We start from the raw sequence: 13,701 nt of genomic DNA, 5'->3' as shown, positions 1-13,701 counted from the left end.
GTCATCATTGATGTGGCAGTGGTTACTTAGGGAGTATTAACAGCTAAGTCGTATTTTCTCCTTACCCGAGTAATATTTTATTTTTCCTCTGCCTCGATTGATTCTCCATTAAGCAGTGAGTCGAGGGCCATACATGTTATATCATGCTTTTTGCAAAACTTTTTTTTTTTACTTTGATAACTGGTAAACTATCTAAGTATAACAAATTCCGACTGTGAAGCTCAACTCCACGTAGTGAGTGCATAAACATAGGGATTAACCATTAAAAAAAATACTAGTTAGACATGTGAGAAATTTCATTGTGCTTGTCTCAACTGCTTGTTAATGAATTTGAGTAGAAAAAGTGCTAAGTCGTAAAACTTTATTTACTGGCTCAACCCATGTGTTGTGCTATGTTTAGCGTTAGCCTCTAGCACTTGGACGATTGCCAGGATGAGCGTGTAACGTAAGATTCTAAGTACTACTCGGAGAAAATCAAAAGCATATAGATAGACTTGTTTTTTTCTCTTAATGATTGCAAAAGTAATTGAGTAGCATACATTTTAATCCGTGAAAGCTCAGCCCCATGTCAGGCAAACGTAAGTGATCAACTACTCAGAGAAATTAAAATAAAAAGAGGAGAAATACACACATGTATAGTCTACAACATACCTAAATTTTGCTAAATTCTTTGTCTAGTTTTGTTATGAGTTTTTGGGAGGGAACGGTACCAAGTTGTAAAGCCATATTTACCGGTCTAACCCGAGTGCTATGTTATGTTTAGTGCTAGTCTCTACCACTCGGGGGCGTTGGGATGGGTGTATAACGCGAGATGTTAAGTCCTCGTCAAGGTTTAATAATTGAGCAATGGCAAAAGAAATAAAATTGCTTAAATAGCTTGATAATTATATTACATGGATTCATTTCAAGTAGATATATTTTGCATCAGGTGCTACTTGTCTCCTGTGCATCACTGTACTTTCGGTCTCATGTGTCACCCTATATATTATTCCCAATACAAAACATCCACATGACCTATTTCTTGGTGCCAAATGGCTTGACTCGTTTTATTTCGTGCTGGCTTCACTTTGTTTCTTCGGTGCCGGTTTATAACCAACGTTAATCCTTTCTTTCTATAAAGTTAATGTCCACTGAGTGTAGTTAATGTTAATTCTATCTTCTTTCATGAAGCCACGTCATCTTAATTGTTTTTAGCCTTGGGATAATATATCAAGGGTGTAAATTGTATCTCTTCACATTACCTCAATTGTTTTTAGCCTTTGGATGATTTATCAGGAGTATAAATTACATCTCTTCCCCTAAAACGCACACCATACAACCCAACCATTTATAACCTATGGATAATTGATAGACACAAAAAATATATAAACACATAAAAAAATCGTATAGTAGGTAAGAAAATTTGTTAGAACTCATATCTACTATATTATAGCAACGTGTGAGTATATATCCATCTAGTTAGACCATCTTCAAGAGAATGGCCATCTCACTTGCCATTGATAAATTTGGCAATTTTGCATAAAAAATGCCCTCAAAGAGAGTGGCTATTTGACTTGCCATGTCATTTGAATAGCTAAACTTGAGTCCTCAATTACCAAATCTAGCAACTCATTTCCCCACTAGCAAAATTGCTATCCGATATAGGTAGGACCCTCTTATCATCCTCCCCTTGCCAGGATTTGGAGAGTGGGGATGGATAGTCTGTTGGAGATGCTCTCTGAATTCGAGTTACCAAAACTAAAACGAATGGCTAAATTTTGATTTAGACAGTCAAAATTTAGCTATTCTCTTGAAGATGCTCTTAATATATATATATATACACATACATACACGCGCGCGCGCACATGGTAGGTTAATAATAAAAATCGAGGGTGGTCTGCATGCACCCTATTAGTACAATAGTACTAGTTTTTGTAGCGAACTGATACTGTTGAGTGGTCATCAGTGCAGATTCTTAGCCATACGAGATGCGGAATGGGTGGATATACTTGAAAACAACCCCACCAGTCGATACCCGGTCTTCCTCACCTGGTAGGAACTAAAGGACCAGTGTAGATCCTAAAAGCTTTTAGAATAGGTCACATTGAACGTTTGATCGGATATTGGAAAGAGTTTTTTGACACGAATTTTACAGCTTGGCTGAAAACCGCGAGACAAAATTTTTAGCCTAATTAAGCCATCATTAGCACATTTTGGTTAATCTAGCACTTATGGCTAATCATGGACTAATTAGGCTCAAAAGATTCGTCTCAAGATTTCTTCCATAACTGTGCAATTAGTTTTTTGTTTCATCTCTATTTAATGCTCCATTTAAATGTCCAAAAATTAGATGTGATGTTTTTAGGAAAACTTTTTGGGAACTAAACAAGGCTAGTTGCCAAAATTTTTTGGCAAAATAGTCACGTCAAACGTTTGACTGGATATCGGAAAGAGTTTTCGGACATGAATGAAAAAATGAATTTCACGGCTCGTCTGGAAATCACGAGACGAATCTTTTGGGCCTAATTAATCCGTCATTAGTACATGTTGGGTACTGTAGCACTTTGGCTAATCATGCACTAATTAGGCTCAAAAGATTCGTCTCACGACTTCCCCCATAACTGTGCAATTAGTTTTTGTTTTCATCTATATTTAATGCTCTATTTAAATATCTAAAGATTCTATGTGATGTTTTTGAGAAAAGTTTTTGGAAACTAAATAGGGGTTAAGAGCAGGTATAATAGTAGGCGAGCTATAAGCCAGTTGTAAATATATTTAATGAGATAAGAGAGGAGAGAGAACAATAGTAGGCTACAGATTTATAGCCAGCTTCAGCACGGATTTCAAAATACGGTGTATGACAGGTGAGACATGATATATAGTATATATTTTGTAAGTAAATAGTGTATGAATTAGCTATTAAATTAACTATAGATGATTTGAAGCCATTAGTTGGCTATACTATTAAACTCTAATATGCGGTGTGAATGGGTAGCTCAGCCGTGCAGTAATAGTCTATATATAGTTATTCAGGGCCTTCGCAATACTACGGTTAGTTCGGCCACAGAGACACGGCTGAGAGAGAGAGATCAGGTGCATAGATAGATGGCTGGGATAGATGAGGTTGGAGAGGGCAGAGTGATTGCACAGGGGTACACGGTGGTGGATGAGGAGCGTCACGCCGTAGACTATAGGCCCAGTGTGTGGGGTGACTACTTCATTAGCAACCCAACACTATCCCATAACTATGAGGTATATTATATATGTATGGTTACTTTTTTTTACTCGTACATATTCCCTTCGCTTCATATTATAAGATTTTCTGTTATTGCATGCCTGGAGCCATATATGTGCTAATAAATCTAGACACATATATGAAATGTATACATTGATACATACTACATCCGTTTCATATTGTAAGTCTTTCTAGTTTTGTCTAAATTTATTGATTGATGAATGTATATACTTTATATATATGTCTGGATTTATTAGCATCTATATGAATATATGCAATGTTAGAAAGACTTATATTGCGAAGCGGAGGGAGTAGATGAATATAGACAAATTAACCCAGATAGCTATAAAGTACTCTCCCGTTTATCTCCACACGTGCTAGCGTTGGATTTTGGTTACAAATATTGGACGCCATTTTTCAGGATGGCTCTCTGATGTCTAGTACGTAATCTAAATTGTTTTTTTATTTATTTTTGTCGAGAGCTACATCTATCAATATATGTTCGGCACTTTGTCAAAGCTCCGACGTTGAGCAGAAATATTAGAACATATGGTCGTTAATACTTGATGCTTGCTAGACATGCATTTAACATCGTAAGACCTATCTAAGAAGATCGTTGTGTAAATTGAGACTCAAAATTAAATACAACTCAGTTTTATGTAGCTAGCACATTGCCAGTGCATTTCAACGGGATTTAATTTTTTAAAAAATATCATAACATGTTATTAACATTATTTTTTTTATGTGTCATATTTTAATTATTACATATATTTGTTATTGATATATGAGTCTATTAATCTTATGGTTCTTTTTTTCTCATGATAAGTTGAGTTAGTGGGAACAGTTAATATATGAAATCTACCATTATTTTTTCTTCTAAAAATAGAGTATTGATATAAAAAATAAGTTGGTGGACTGCTGCCACCACTAGTAATGTTTATAGCAGTATAGGTACTACTCCTCCGTTTCATAATGTAATGTACTTGATTTTTTTACTTGCAACATTTGATCATTCGTCTTATTCAAAAAATATGGAAATATTATTTATTTTGCTTGTGACTTACTTTGTTTTCAAAAGAACTTTAAGCACGACTTGTCATTTTTTATGTTTGTACTAAATTTTTGAATAAGACGAATGATCAAATGTTGCAAAAAATATTAAACATCTTATATTATGAAACAGAGGTAGTAGTATTATCTTATATTATACTGATAATAGATTGCATAAGTGTATGGACCCATATATAGAGAAAATAAAAGATCTTTAAGGGAAAGGATAGATCTTTTTTTTTTTGCTTTTTTTTGAAGCGGTATTTTTTTGTGACGTGTGATGAAGAAGAGACAGACGACTCTTCTTTCAAGTAATAGAGATATTTATTCCAATTTTCAGACTTATCGTCAAAACATAGAAAAAGCGATAAATTAATACTACTCCGAACATAATATAACTCAATGTTTATTAATACGAACTTTAGAATTATTAAATCTTGAAAATCACTTTTAATATTTGTAAAGATCAATAACAATCACCATGCAACGCATTGGTTAACGACTAGTTATACAGAGTTGCTGCTTCAAAGTTTCTGAACATTATAAACTATATATGATTTCAATATATAGCTGGTAGCAACAATTTTGAGTATCTTGTTTTTTTTTCTAAAAACAGAGGTAATAAAACGTAATCATCCAAACCACACAAGATCTACATATTATAGCATATATAATTAAAAGCACCGTCATCGTTGGTGGTGAGTAGATAGAGAAGTACATCAACGCACAATACCTGTTGGTGTAAAGCCATGGAAAATCGGACAAACACGCGCGTACTCCCTCTGTTATGGAATATTGTATGATCCTGTAGTAGAGGGATAAAACGACTCATGTTAATTCTGTTTTGTACCTATGTTTTTCACACAAAACTTGGTGGTTAATTAGCACTACTCAGAGTAGAATTTGTGGTCCGCAACAGCTAATAGCTCACAACATTTTAGGGTTTTACTCATATTTTCAATCATGCTGCGCGAGGAGATCTATCCAACCCAAGGGAATTAAACCATGATTTGGTCTCAAATGACGTCAACTGCTGTGATCAAACTAATAAGCTAGGAAACAAAAAAGAACCGTAAAAAGTTTAAAGATTATATATATACAGTGATTCTATAACAACACTATCAATCTACAAGACTTTCTAGGCTTGTCTAGATTCATATGATGCTAATGAATTTAGACATATATAAATTGGGTAAATTCCTTGTATACACTTGTAAACTCACTCAAACCCTTCTATACCCCTGAAATTTACCTGATTCTTTCTGTACCGCTGAAATTTTAACTTGATCTCTTCTATGCCCTTGCGTTAGATTTTCCTTTATTTCACTGTTAAATTTGTGACAAATGACTTCAATGCCCTCAATGATTTAGGTTTGAATATAAGCTTGAAAAACGATTGAAATTTTTATTTGAGTGTATAGTATGTGCATTTTAGGTAAATAATGAGACAAACATAATTAGTGTAGAAAATTTTGACATAATTTTTAAAATAAAACAATATAATAAGTTAATTTCTATTTGAAATTTAATAGGACAATATATTTTTTATCGGGAACACTCTTGAAAAATATTGCGAACATTGGTAGTCCTATCTTTATATGAACAATCCTTATTTTTATAAATTTTTAAAAACAAAATAAATACATATTTTTTTATTTTATTATATATAAATATTTTTTTATAGATAATGTATCGCATAGGAACTCATAACTACTAATAGTCTCATGAGATAAACTTTTATATTTTCAATAATGTAATTCATAAATCTATATGTTTATCTAAAGGCTAAATGGTCCATTTTATAGAAATTAGACAGTCAACTAATGGTAGAGGTATGAGAGGGATCAAAACCAAATTTTAGGGGTATACAAGGAAGTAAGCAAACTTCGGAGGCATAAAAGAGATTAGCCAAAATTTGAGGTGCATAGAAGGGATTATCCTTATATCTTATAACATTCATTAATTGATGAATATAGGTAAGGCTAGAAAGTGTTATAATATGAAACGGAGATAGTACTAGGACTACAGACTACTATACTTAAAATCATGTTGTAGTATAATCATTTACTCTATCTTTTCTAAAATATAACTATCTTTAGGCCTATCCAGACCCATTGATAAATGTAACTTATATTTTAGAAAAAAGGGGTATCTGATAGACTATTAATTCTTAGGCAGTCCATCCTGGTAACCACATCAGCAATTTGGGGGAACAATATGAGAAAGGCTTTCTTGCATTGCCTTTTTTGTTGTAGTGATATATACTACGTACTACAGGTATATATATAGCGTAGCAAATGTGGAAACGACATATGAGCCTACACCGGTCAAAAAATACCAAGAATTAATCGTGCCAACAAAATTCTACGCACTGTATATATCCTAAAACCTTTAGGAGTTCTTCTATGATTCAGCATAGTTCCATATTCAACCATGCATATTTCCCAAAATTATATTCATTCAATAAACACATTTTCTACTATACATATTTATGGAAATCATAAAATCAAATTGTTCAGAAAATGGATTCCTTCACAGTACGTACTCCCTTCGGTTTTTTATTTGACACTATTGAGTTTTTTTTCAATGTTTGATCGTTCGCCTTATTAAAAAATTTTGTGCAAATATGCAAAATTATAAGAGACATGTTTAAAGTGTCTTTAGTAATAAATCAAATCACAATAAAATAACAATAATAATGCAAATTTTTTAACAAGACGAATGGTCAAACATATACCTAAAAGTCAACAACATCAAATAAAAAAGCGTAAAAAGTATATGTATACATATTCTTACAATGCAGTACATGCATTTTTGAGAGGTATAAAGTAAACGAGGTACATGCTCTGATGATAGTAAATATATACCCCACTAGTAAATATGTCAGGTAGTATTCTATCCGTCAAGAAAAAATGGTTCTAGGATAGTGTAGATGGTAAATTTAAATATTTATATCGCACACACTATACCGGCCAATTCAACTATGAGTCGACCCTTTAATACTCAAATAGATTAGAGCAGTGACAAATCTCAGTAATATTTATACGTACGTACTGAGATTTGTTTTAATCAAAGATCATGTGAATGTCCAAGCTAGATAAGCCAACTATCTATAGCTCGATTGTATTCTCCATGATCTATGACTATAGCTGTTGTTACCTTCCTTTGCCATACATTTTTAACAGCAACAAAATGTAATCAGTCAGCATATATATATATTATTGTTTGAGAAAATTTACATACGGTCCTTAATAAAGTACCTAGAGGTATTAAATTTTAATATAAAATTTGGGTACATCTATGTATCTACGTATCTAGTACATGAAGCTAACAAGTTTATACATTAGAAAATATGATATTTTGAGGTTTTTTTTCAGAACGGTAAAAAAAGGCTCTATATTGTTTCCATTCCATATATATAGTTGTGCTTTAGTATATTAGCCAGCATTCTATGGCAGCATAATATTAATTTGCATCTAACTCACTCAAAATAATAAATAATTGGAGTGTACAATACTATATCTCATAATGTTAACCATTTTCTGTTTAAATCATTGTTCGTAGAAATCACTGGAGTGGATGAGAGAGGCGTGATCAGCTAATAAACATAACAAGGGAAGTCTTTCTGGACGTCACCGATCCATTTGCAAAAATGAAGCTTACTGATGCCCTTCAACGTCTTGGAGTGTCTTATCACTTCAAAGAAATAATAGATAGCTTCCTGGAAAGCCTAGCTTCTGTGAGGTTTGAGAATGATGATTTCCATGCAATCTCCCTTCAATTCAGGTTGCTAAGACAGGAGCGTCACTACATGCCATGTGGTAATAACTATCGTTTTCTTCCCTAATCTCTAATGCTTTGAGATTAAATAATGTTCAAATTCACCGCCAGAAAGATTAATTAATTATAGGGAGTACATATATAAGAACTACACATGTCCTTTATAGATTAACTGATAGAAAACAACAACATATTCGTAGTAAATTGCACTTTAGGCTGGTATTTATTACCATGTTTCACTTCGGATTGTCCTTAAACCTATCTTTTTATATTGGAGCAGATAAAATTATCATTGTTGTAGTTTGAACTACCCCAGACAACTTTTCTCGCTATGTCTAATCTTCCTTTCAGCAAAATGTGGATTTCATATAGGTAGAAATTTGCATGTCTAGCAGAGTTGATGATATGTTGAGGTCATTGATGTGTAATAAAAAACATTGACCAGGGTAGTCCAAAACACAACAATGGAAAATTTACCTAATCAAAAACGAAAAGATAGATTTAAGGGAAAATTTACCTAATCAAAAACGAAAAGATAGATTTAAGGGTTGTTCAAAAGTAAAAAACTATTATAATAAAATATGGCCCAAAGTGCAATTTAGTCCTTTTTTCAAATTATCATATTGCTATCAAAAAATTGTAGTGATCCACTGCACTATTTTGTCAGATAGTTAACTACTCACTCCAATTCCATAGGTCTTGTCATTGAGGATAAAAGTATGGTTATACTTTTAAAATGATAATTATTAATAATATTTAAAATATTTACTTCGAAAATATTAGGACAACATGTATATAAGACAAAATGAGTACTTTAATAAAAGTATATATTTCTTTATTTTTTACATGTTTTAATTGAAAAATATAGTTAAAGATAGATTCAGAACCGTATTATTATTCAAAACAAGAAGAATTATCAAACTGGAGAGTATAATTCAAGTGGCAAACAGGTTAATTTCATCTCAAATCCATAGCAAAGTTGCAACAAACCAGTAATTTTGATAGAATGTTCATGGATATTTTGTTACAATTTATTTTGATGGATGTATAGTTTGTCGATCTCTTCATTAGACCTTAAGAAGAATTTATGAAAATGCCTAATTAATATTTTTTTTGACAATTTCTACATGCCACATGAAAAAAACTCGGCTTGCAATCTTGCATATCGTTAACCTATGCCACTACATTTTCCCCTAACATTTTCATACCATTTGTGATCAGACTTATTTAAAGAATTCATTGATGGAGAAGGAAATCTGAACGCAACCCTATGCAGTGACACGAGAGCATTGCTTGCTCTGTATGAGGCAGCACATCTTGGAACTCCTGATGAACAAATCCTCAAAGAAGCACAGATTCAAACAACAAATCTCCTGAGGGAAATTACTGCTGATCATATTGAGAAGCCACTCTCCAACAAAGTGAGGCATGCTCTTGAGACACCAACTTTCCGTCGGATGAAGAGGCTGGAGGCCAGACTTTATATCCCATTGTACCAAGAAGATAAGGAAGAGTGCAATGAGACGATACTTGAGTTGGCAAAACTTGACTTCTATTTATTGCAGCGACTACACCAGGAAGAGGTCAAAGAAATATGCGAGTAAGTTATTTTCTCCAATAATTTATTACTAATATTATTTAAGAAAAGTACCTCAAGGTACTAGTACCTCGTGGTATCAAATCGTTTTTGATCGTTGGATCTAATAGCGCGCATCCTACTCGGTTAGATCCAATGATGAGAAATGATTTGGTATCTTGAAGTACCAGTACCTCGATGTACTTTCTGTTGGACCAGAGCAAATCTCATATTATTTCCATTCACCTATGAATGAGACATGGACAATTCAGTTCTTTCTCTATTTTTTCCCTTTAAAATTAAGGTGGTATCATGGGTTAGAGTCCCCGTGTGAACTATTCTACGCGAGGCATAGGCCTGCAGAATCATATTTCTGGGCATTGGGTGTGTATTATGAGCCACAGCATTCAGAGGCCAGGAAGCTGCTAGCAAAATTTATAGCAACTATTACACCATATGATGATACTTTTGACAATTATGGCATCTGGGAGGAGCTTCAACCATTCGCCGACGTGATGCAACGGTTCGTTTCACATTCCAAATTCTAGTTGGAATAACAATATATATAATGCAATTATCTTATCTATACTTCTACAATATAACTAAAAGTTGGGAAATGATTCTGTATATATTTGCCCACAATAAGTCATTAACATGTGAGGCAAATATATAAGGGACTAGGTCAACTTTCAAGAGAGAAAATAAGGATCCTTAAATAGTACTCTCTCCGTTTCATAATATAAGACTTTTAGTCATGTCTAGATTCATATAGATGTTAATGAATCTAGACATATATATAAATTATATGCATTCATCAATAGATGAATTTAGACGAGACTAGAAAGTCTTATATATGAAACAAAAGTAGTAGCATTGATTTATGATTTTCATGAAACGGTAACATATAAAAACACTTAGACACTATATGATATCTCTACGAAATACTCACTCAATTCCAAATTGATCATCGTGTAAGGTCTAGATACAAAGAACAAGAATCTATTTAATTAGCATTGAAAAACTAGAGTTACAAATCCCAAGCTGCATGTACATCAAAGCTGATTGGTTAGATGCATGCAAACATTTAATATGCGTGTTAACCAAAGGGTTTTTCACATCTCTTCTCTTATATGATGATCAATTTGGTATTTCTAGTTTTCTCTTATATGACTATCAATTTGGGATGGAGGGAGTATCTTTCAGATGTTTTCCCATGATAATTTAATGCAGGTGGGATGAAAAGGATGCCGAGAAACTTGAAGGATATAATAAGGACTATGCTCGATTTATGTTTGGTACAATGAATGAGATTGAGGATGCACTTCCGAAAGGGGCATCAAGCAAGAATGTCAATATTATTAGAGAAATAGTATGTAACTTATCAGTTTCCTTATAGATTTGTTATTTTTTACTTTGTTCCTTCCGTTAATATATATAATATATATATATATATAATATATATACATACACACACAAATATATATATATATATTGTTCAACTTCATATATTTATATTCATGTATGTCATATTTATGTTGTTGTCAAAGTAATTAGTTTATTACTAAGTTTTTGAAAATGCATATGAGCCCACTCATGTATAAATGTTTTGATGTTTTGTAGATCACAGAAGTATGCAAAGGTTATGTAACGGAGATAGGTTGGAGAGATAGTAAATACATTCCCCCTTTGAAGGAGCATTTGAAAATCACGCTAGTTACATGCTTCTATTGGGCAGTAAATTGCACTGCATTTGTTGTTTTCCAAGACGGTGTTACAGAGGAAGTAATGAAATGGATGTCAGAGTTTCCTCAAATTGTCAAAGATTCATGTATTGTTTCCCGACTAATGGATGACATTGTTGCTCATGAGGTAATCTTATAATCATAAGTATGCTTTTTTAATTATATCACCTAGAACATAGGAAATATTTTTTCACAATGTTATATACATTTTTCTTAATTTTTTAGAGCAAACTTTTTGCACAAATGCAACAAACAACATCGTTACTTATCTGAAGTAAATGTTCTGATAAGTAAATTTGTCATATTTTTGTACTAATTGTTTTGTTTTGGTTTTATGCTGGCTATTTGAACTTCATGTAAGGATTTAGTTTTCTTGTAGTTTGAGACCGAACGAGATAATGTTGCTACTGCAGTAACTTGTTACATGAAAGAGTATAATAGCACAAAGGAGGAGGCATGTAAAGCACTATGGAATGATGTGGAAAATGCATGGAAAGATATGAATCAAGAATACCTAAAACTGACATCAATACCATCTTCCTTGCTTATCCTGGTTATTAACCTTGCACGCATGATGGAAACAATGTACAAGAAAATTGATGGTTATACAGATTCAGCAATACTGAAAGAATGGATATCATTGTTGCTTGCTCAACGAATACCATTCTAGGATGGCATCCTATACCTTTGGCTTGGCTTTTGAGAAGGATATTGTTAATATGAATAATGTTGTATGCAAGTTTGCTTCTGGATCACTTAGATTTTGAGCAGAATATCTCTACTACGAATATTATATTCATGTGTCTAAGTTTGTATAAGGTCACTCAGCTTATGAGCATAATTTCTCTATCACGAATAAGTTTGTATATATGAGCATAATTTCTCTATTACGAATAATCTTGTATCCAGGTAAGGGTCACTTTGCTTTTGAATAAAATGTATCTACAACGAATATTCGTGTGTTCAAGTTTTCTTGAGGATCACCAAACAAACAGCTTATTGTTGTTACTTTCATAGTTTTCATTGCTATAGTGATGTATATGTTATTGCAATTGGATCCCTACTTCATTATGCAGAGTATTCGATTTACTAGTTAGTCACTAATATATTAGTATGTTTGCCTTAATTTTATGCAGTCATGTTAAAATAATAAGCTTTCAAGTAAATATAAAGGCTTACTAATCATTTGTGCAACCTATACTTTTTATAACACCCAGCCCAGCTGAAGCCCACTAGTGGTGTGGTTTATATCCGTGACTCATAAGTGGTTGTGTAGTGGTAGTTTAGTACCACCTCAAAAGTTTGGACAGTCTTGGTTCACTCAACCATGGTATTTTTGGGTTAACCCTTTTACGTAAAGTGAGGACAGCGTCAGCGTTGATTCTTCAACTCTGGTATTCCCGGGTTAACTCTTTTACGTAAATGAGGACTAATGCAGTAGAGGAATACTATGCAACCGTAGGTTCACTCAGTATGCAGAGTGAACTAATGTGGACTTGGAGATAGGGTGTTACAACTTATAATCATATGAGTGTCATAATCTACACTAAACTAAGTACTATTGTATATAAAACTAGGAAAATAACTTCTATTACACCACTTTTTGTATAAGAACAAATTGCCTCACCATCTTGAATATAATTTCCAAACAAGAAATCGCAGTAACATCCCACTCTAGTTGTCTATGGCTAGGAAGTTTATGATTATAAGAGTAGTTGACATCACAGCGCTATAGAAATTACATGCCTTGGAAATTTACTAAATATCATTTTCTTTGTTTAAGTGGATGTTATATGTGAATATCAAGGTATTTTTAAAAATGTAAAACTTAATTTTTAGATCTAAGTTTATGTTCTTTTTCGCTGCTTTCATCGTCCAACTTTTCTTTCATGATTATTAGAAGAAAAGCCAAAATTCTATATAAAGTTATTCGTAAAAATCAAGCTTTAAAATTAAAACTGCTTTGAGATATAATATCTACCAAAAACAAACATGAGTCGTACTTTATTTAGTCATTGCCACACCAAGTATGAACCCCGTGCCATACGAAAACATTGAATATCCATGCAGTGGCATATGGTGGGGTGGTTCGGAAGTCATACACACCTCCTCTAAGTCACAGGATTCTATAAGACAACATGCTATTGTGGCAAAATGGAGTTCAATTGCTCTCTGTTCGTCATCTTTCATGAGAACCCTAAGTTACACTTATAAAAACATAAGTACTACTGCAGTCAAATATTCCTGGTTACCTATATAGTCTGATCCATCATCGGTTGTATCAAACATAAGTACATCCTATTGTATCAAAGATTGTACTTTAGCATTTCTCTCCTACC

The 13,701-nt window shown here is 33.0% G+C and overlaps 1 protein-coding gene across 1 annotated transcript; it reads left to right on the top strand.

Moving 5' to 3' along the window:
- The first annotated feature begins 3,040 nt into the window (after nucleotides 1-3,040).
- LOC102700044 (alpha-copaene synthase-like) lies at nucleotides 3,041-12,345 on the top strand. Its single transcript, XM_015834942.1, is given in 8 exon segments — nucleotides 3,041-3,231; nucleotides 7,829-7,845; nucleotides 7,847-8,085; nucleotides 9,266-9,644; nucleotides 9,925-10,143; nucleotides 10,851-10,989; nucleotides 11,241-11,489; nucleotides 11,742-12,345. Coding segments are annotated over 8 exon segments (1,680 nt in total). The 5' UTR covers nucleotides 3,041-3,084; the 3' UTR covers nucleotides 12,033-12,345.
- Nucleotides 12,346-13,701: the final 1,356 nt, after the last annotated feature.

Source organism: Oryza brachyantha, chromosome 3 (genome assembly GCF_000231095.2).
Source record: "Oryza brachyantha chromosome 3, ObraRS2, whole genome shotgun sequence".
Lineage (NCBI taxonomy): Eukaryota > Viridiplantae > Streptophyta > Magnoliopsida > Poales > Poaceae > Oryza > Oryza brachyantha.
The sequence above is the reverse complement of the archived record's forward strand: the minus strand, read 5'-3'. Positions and strand labels throughout refer to the sequence as shown.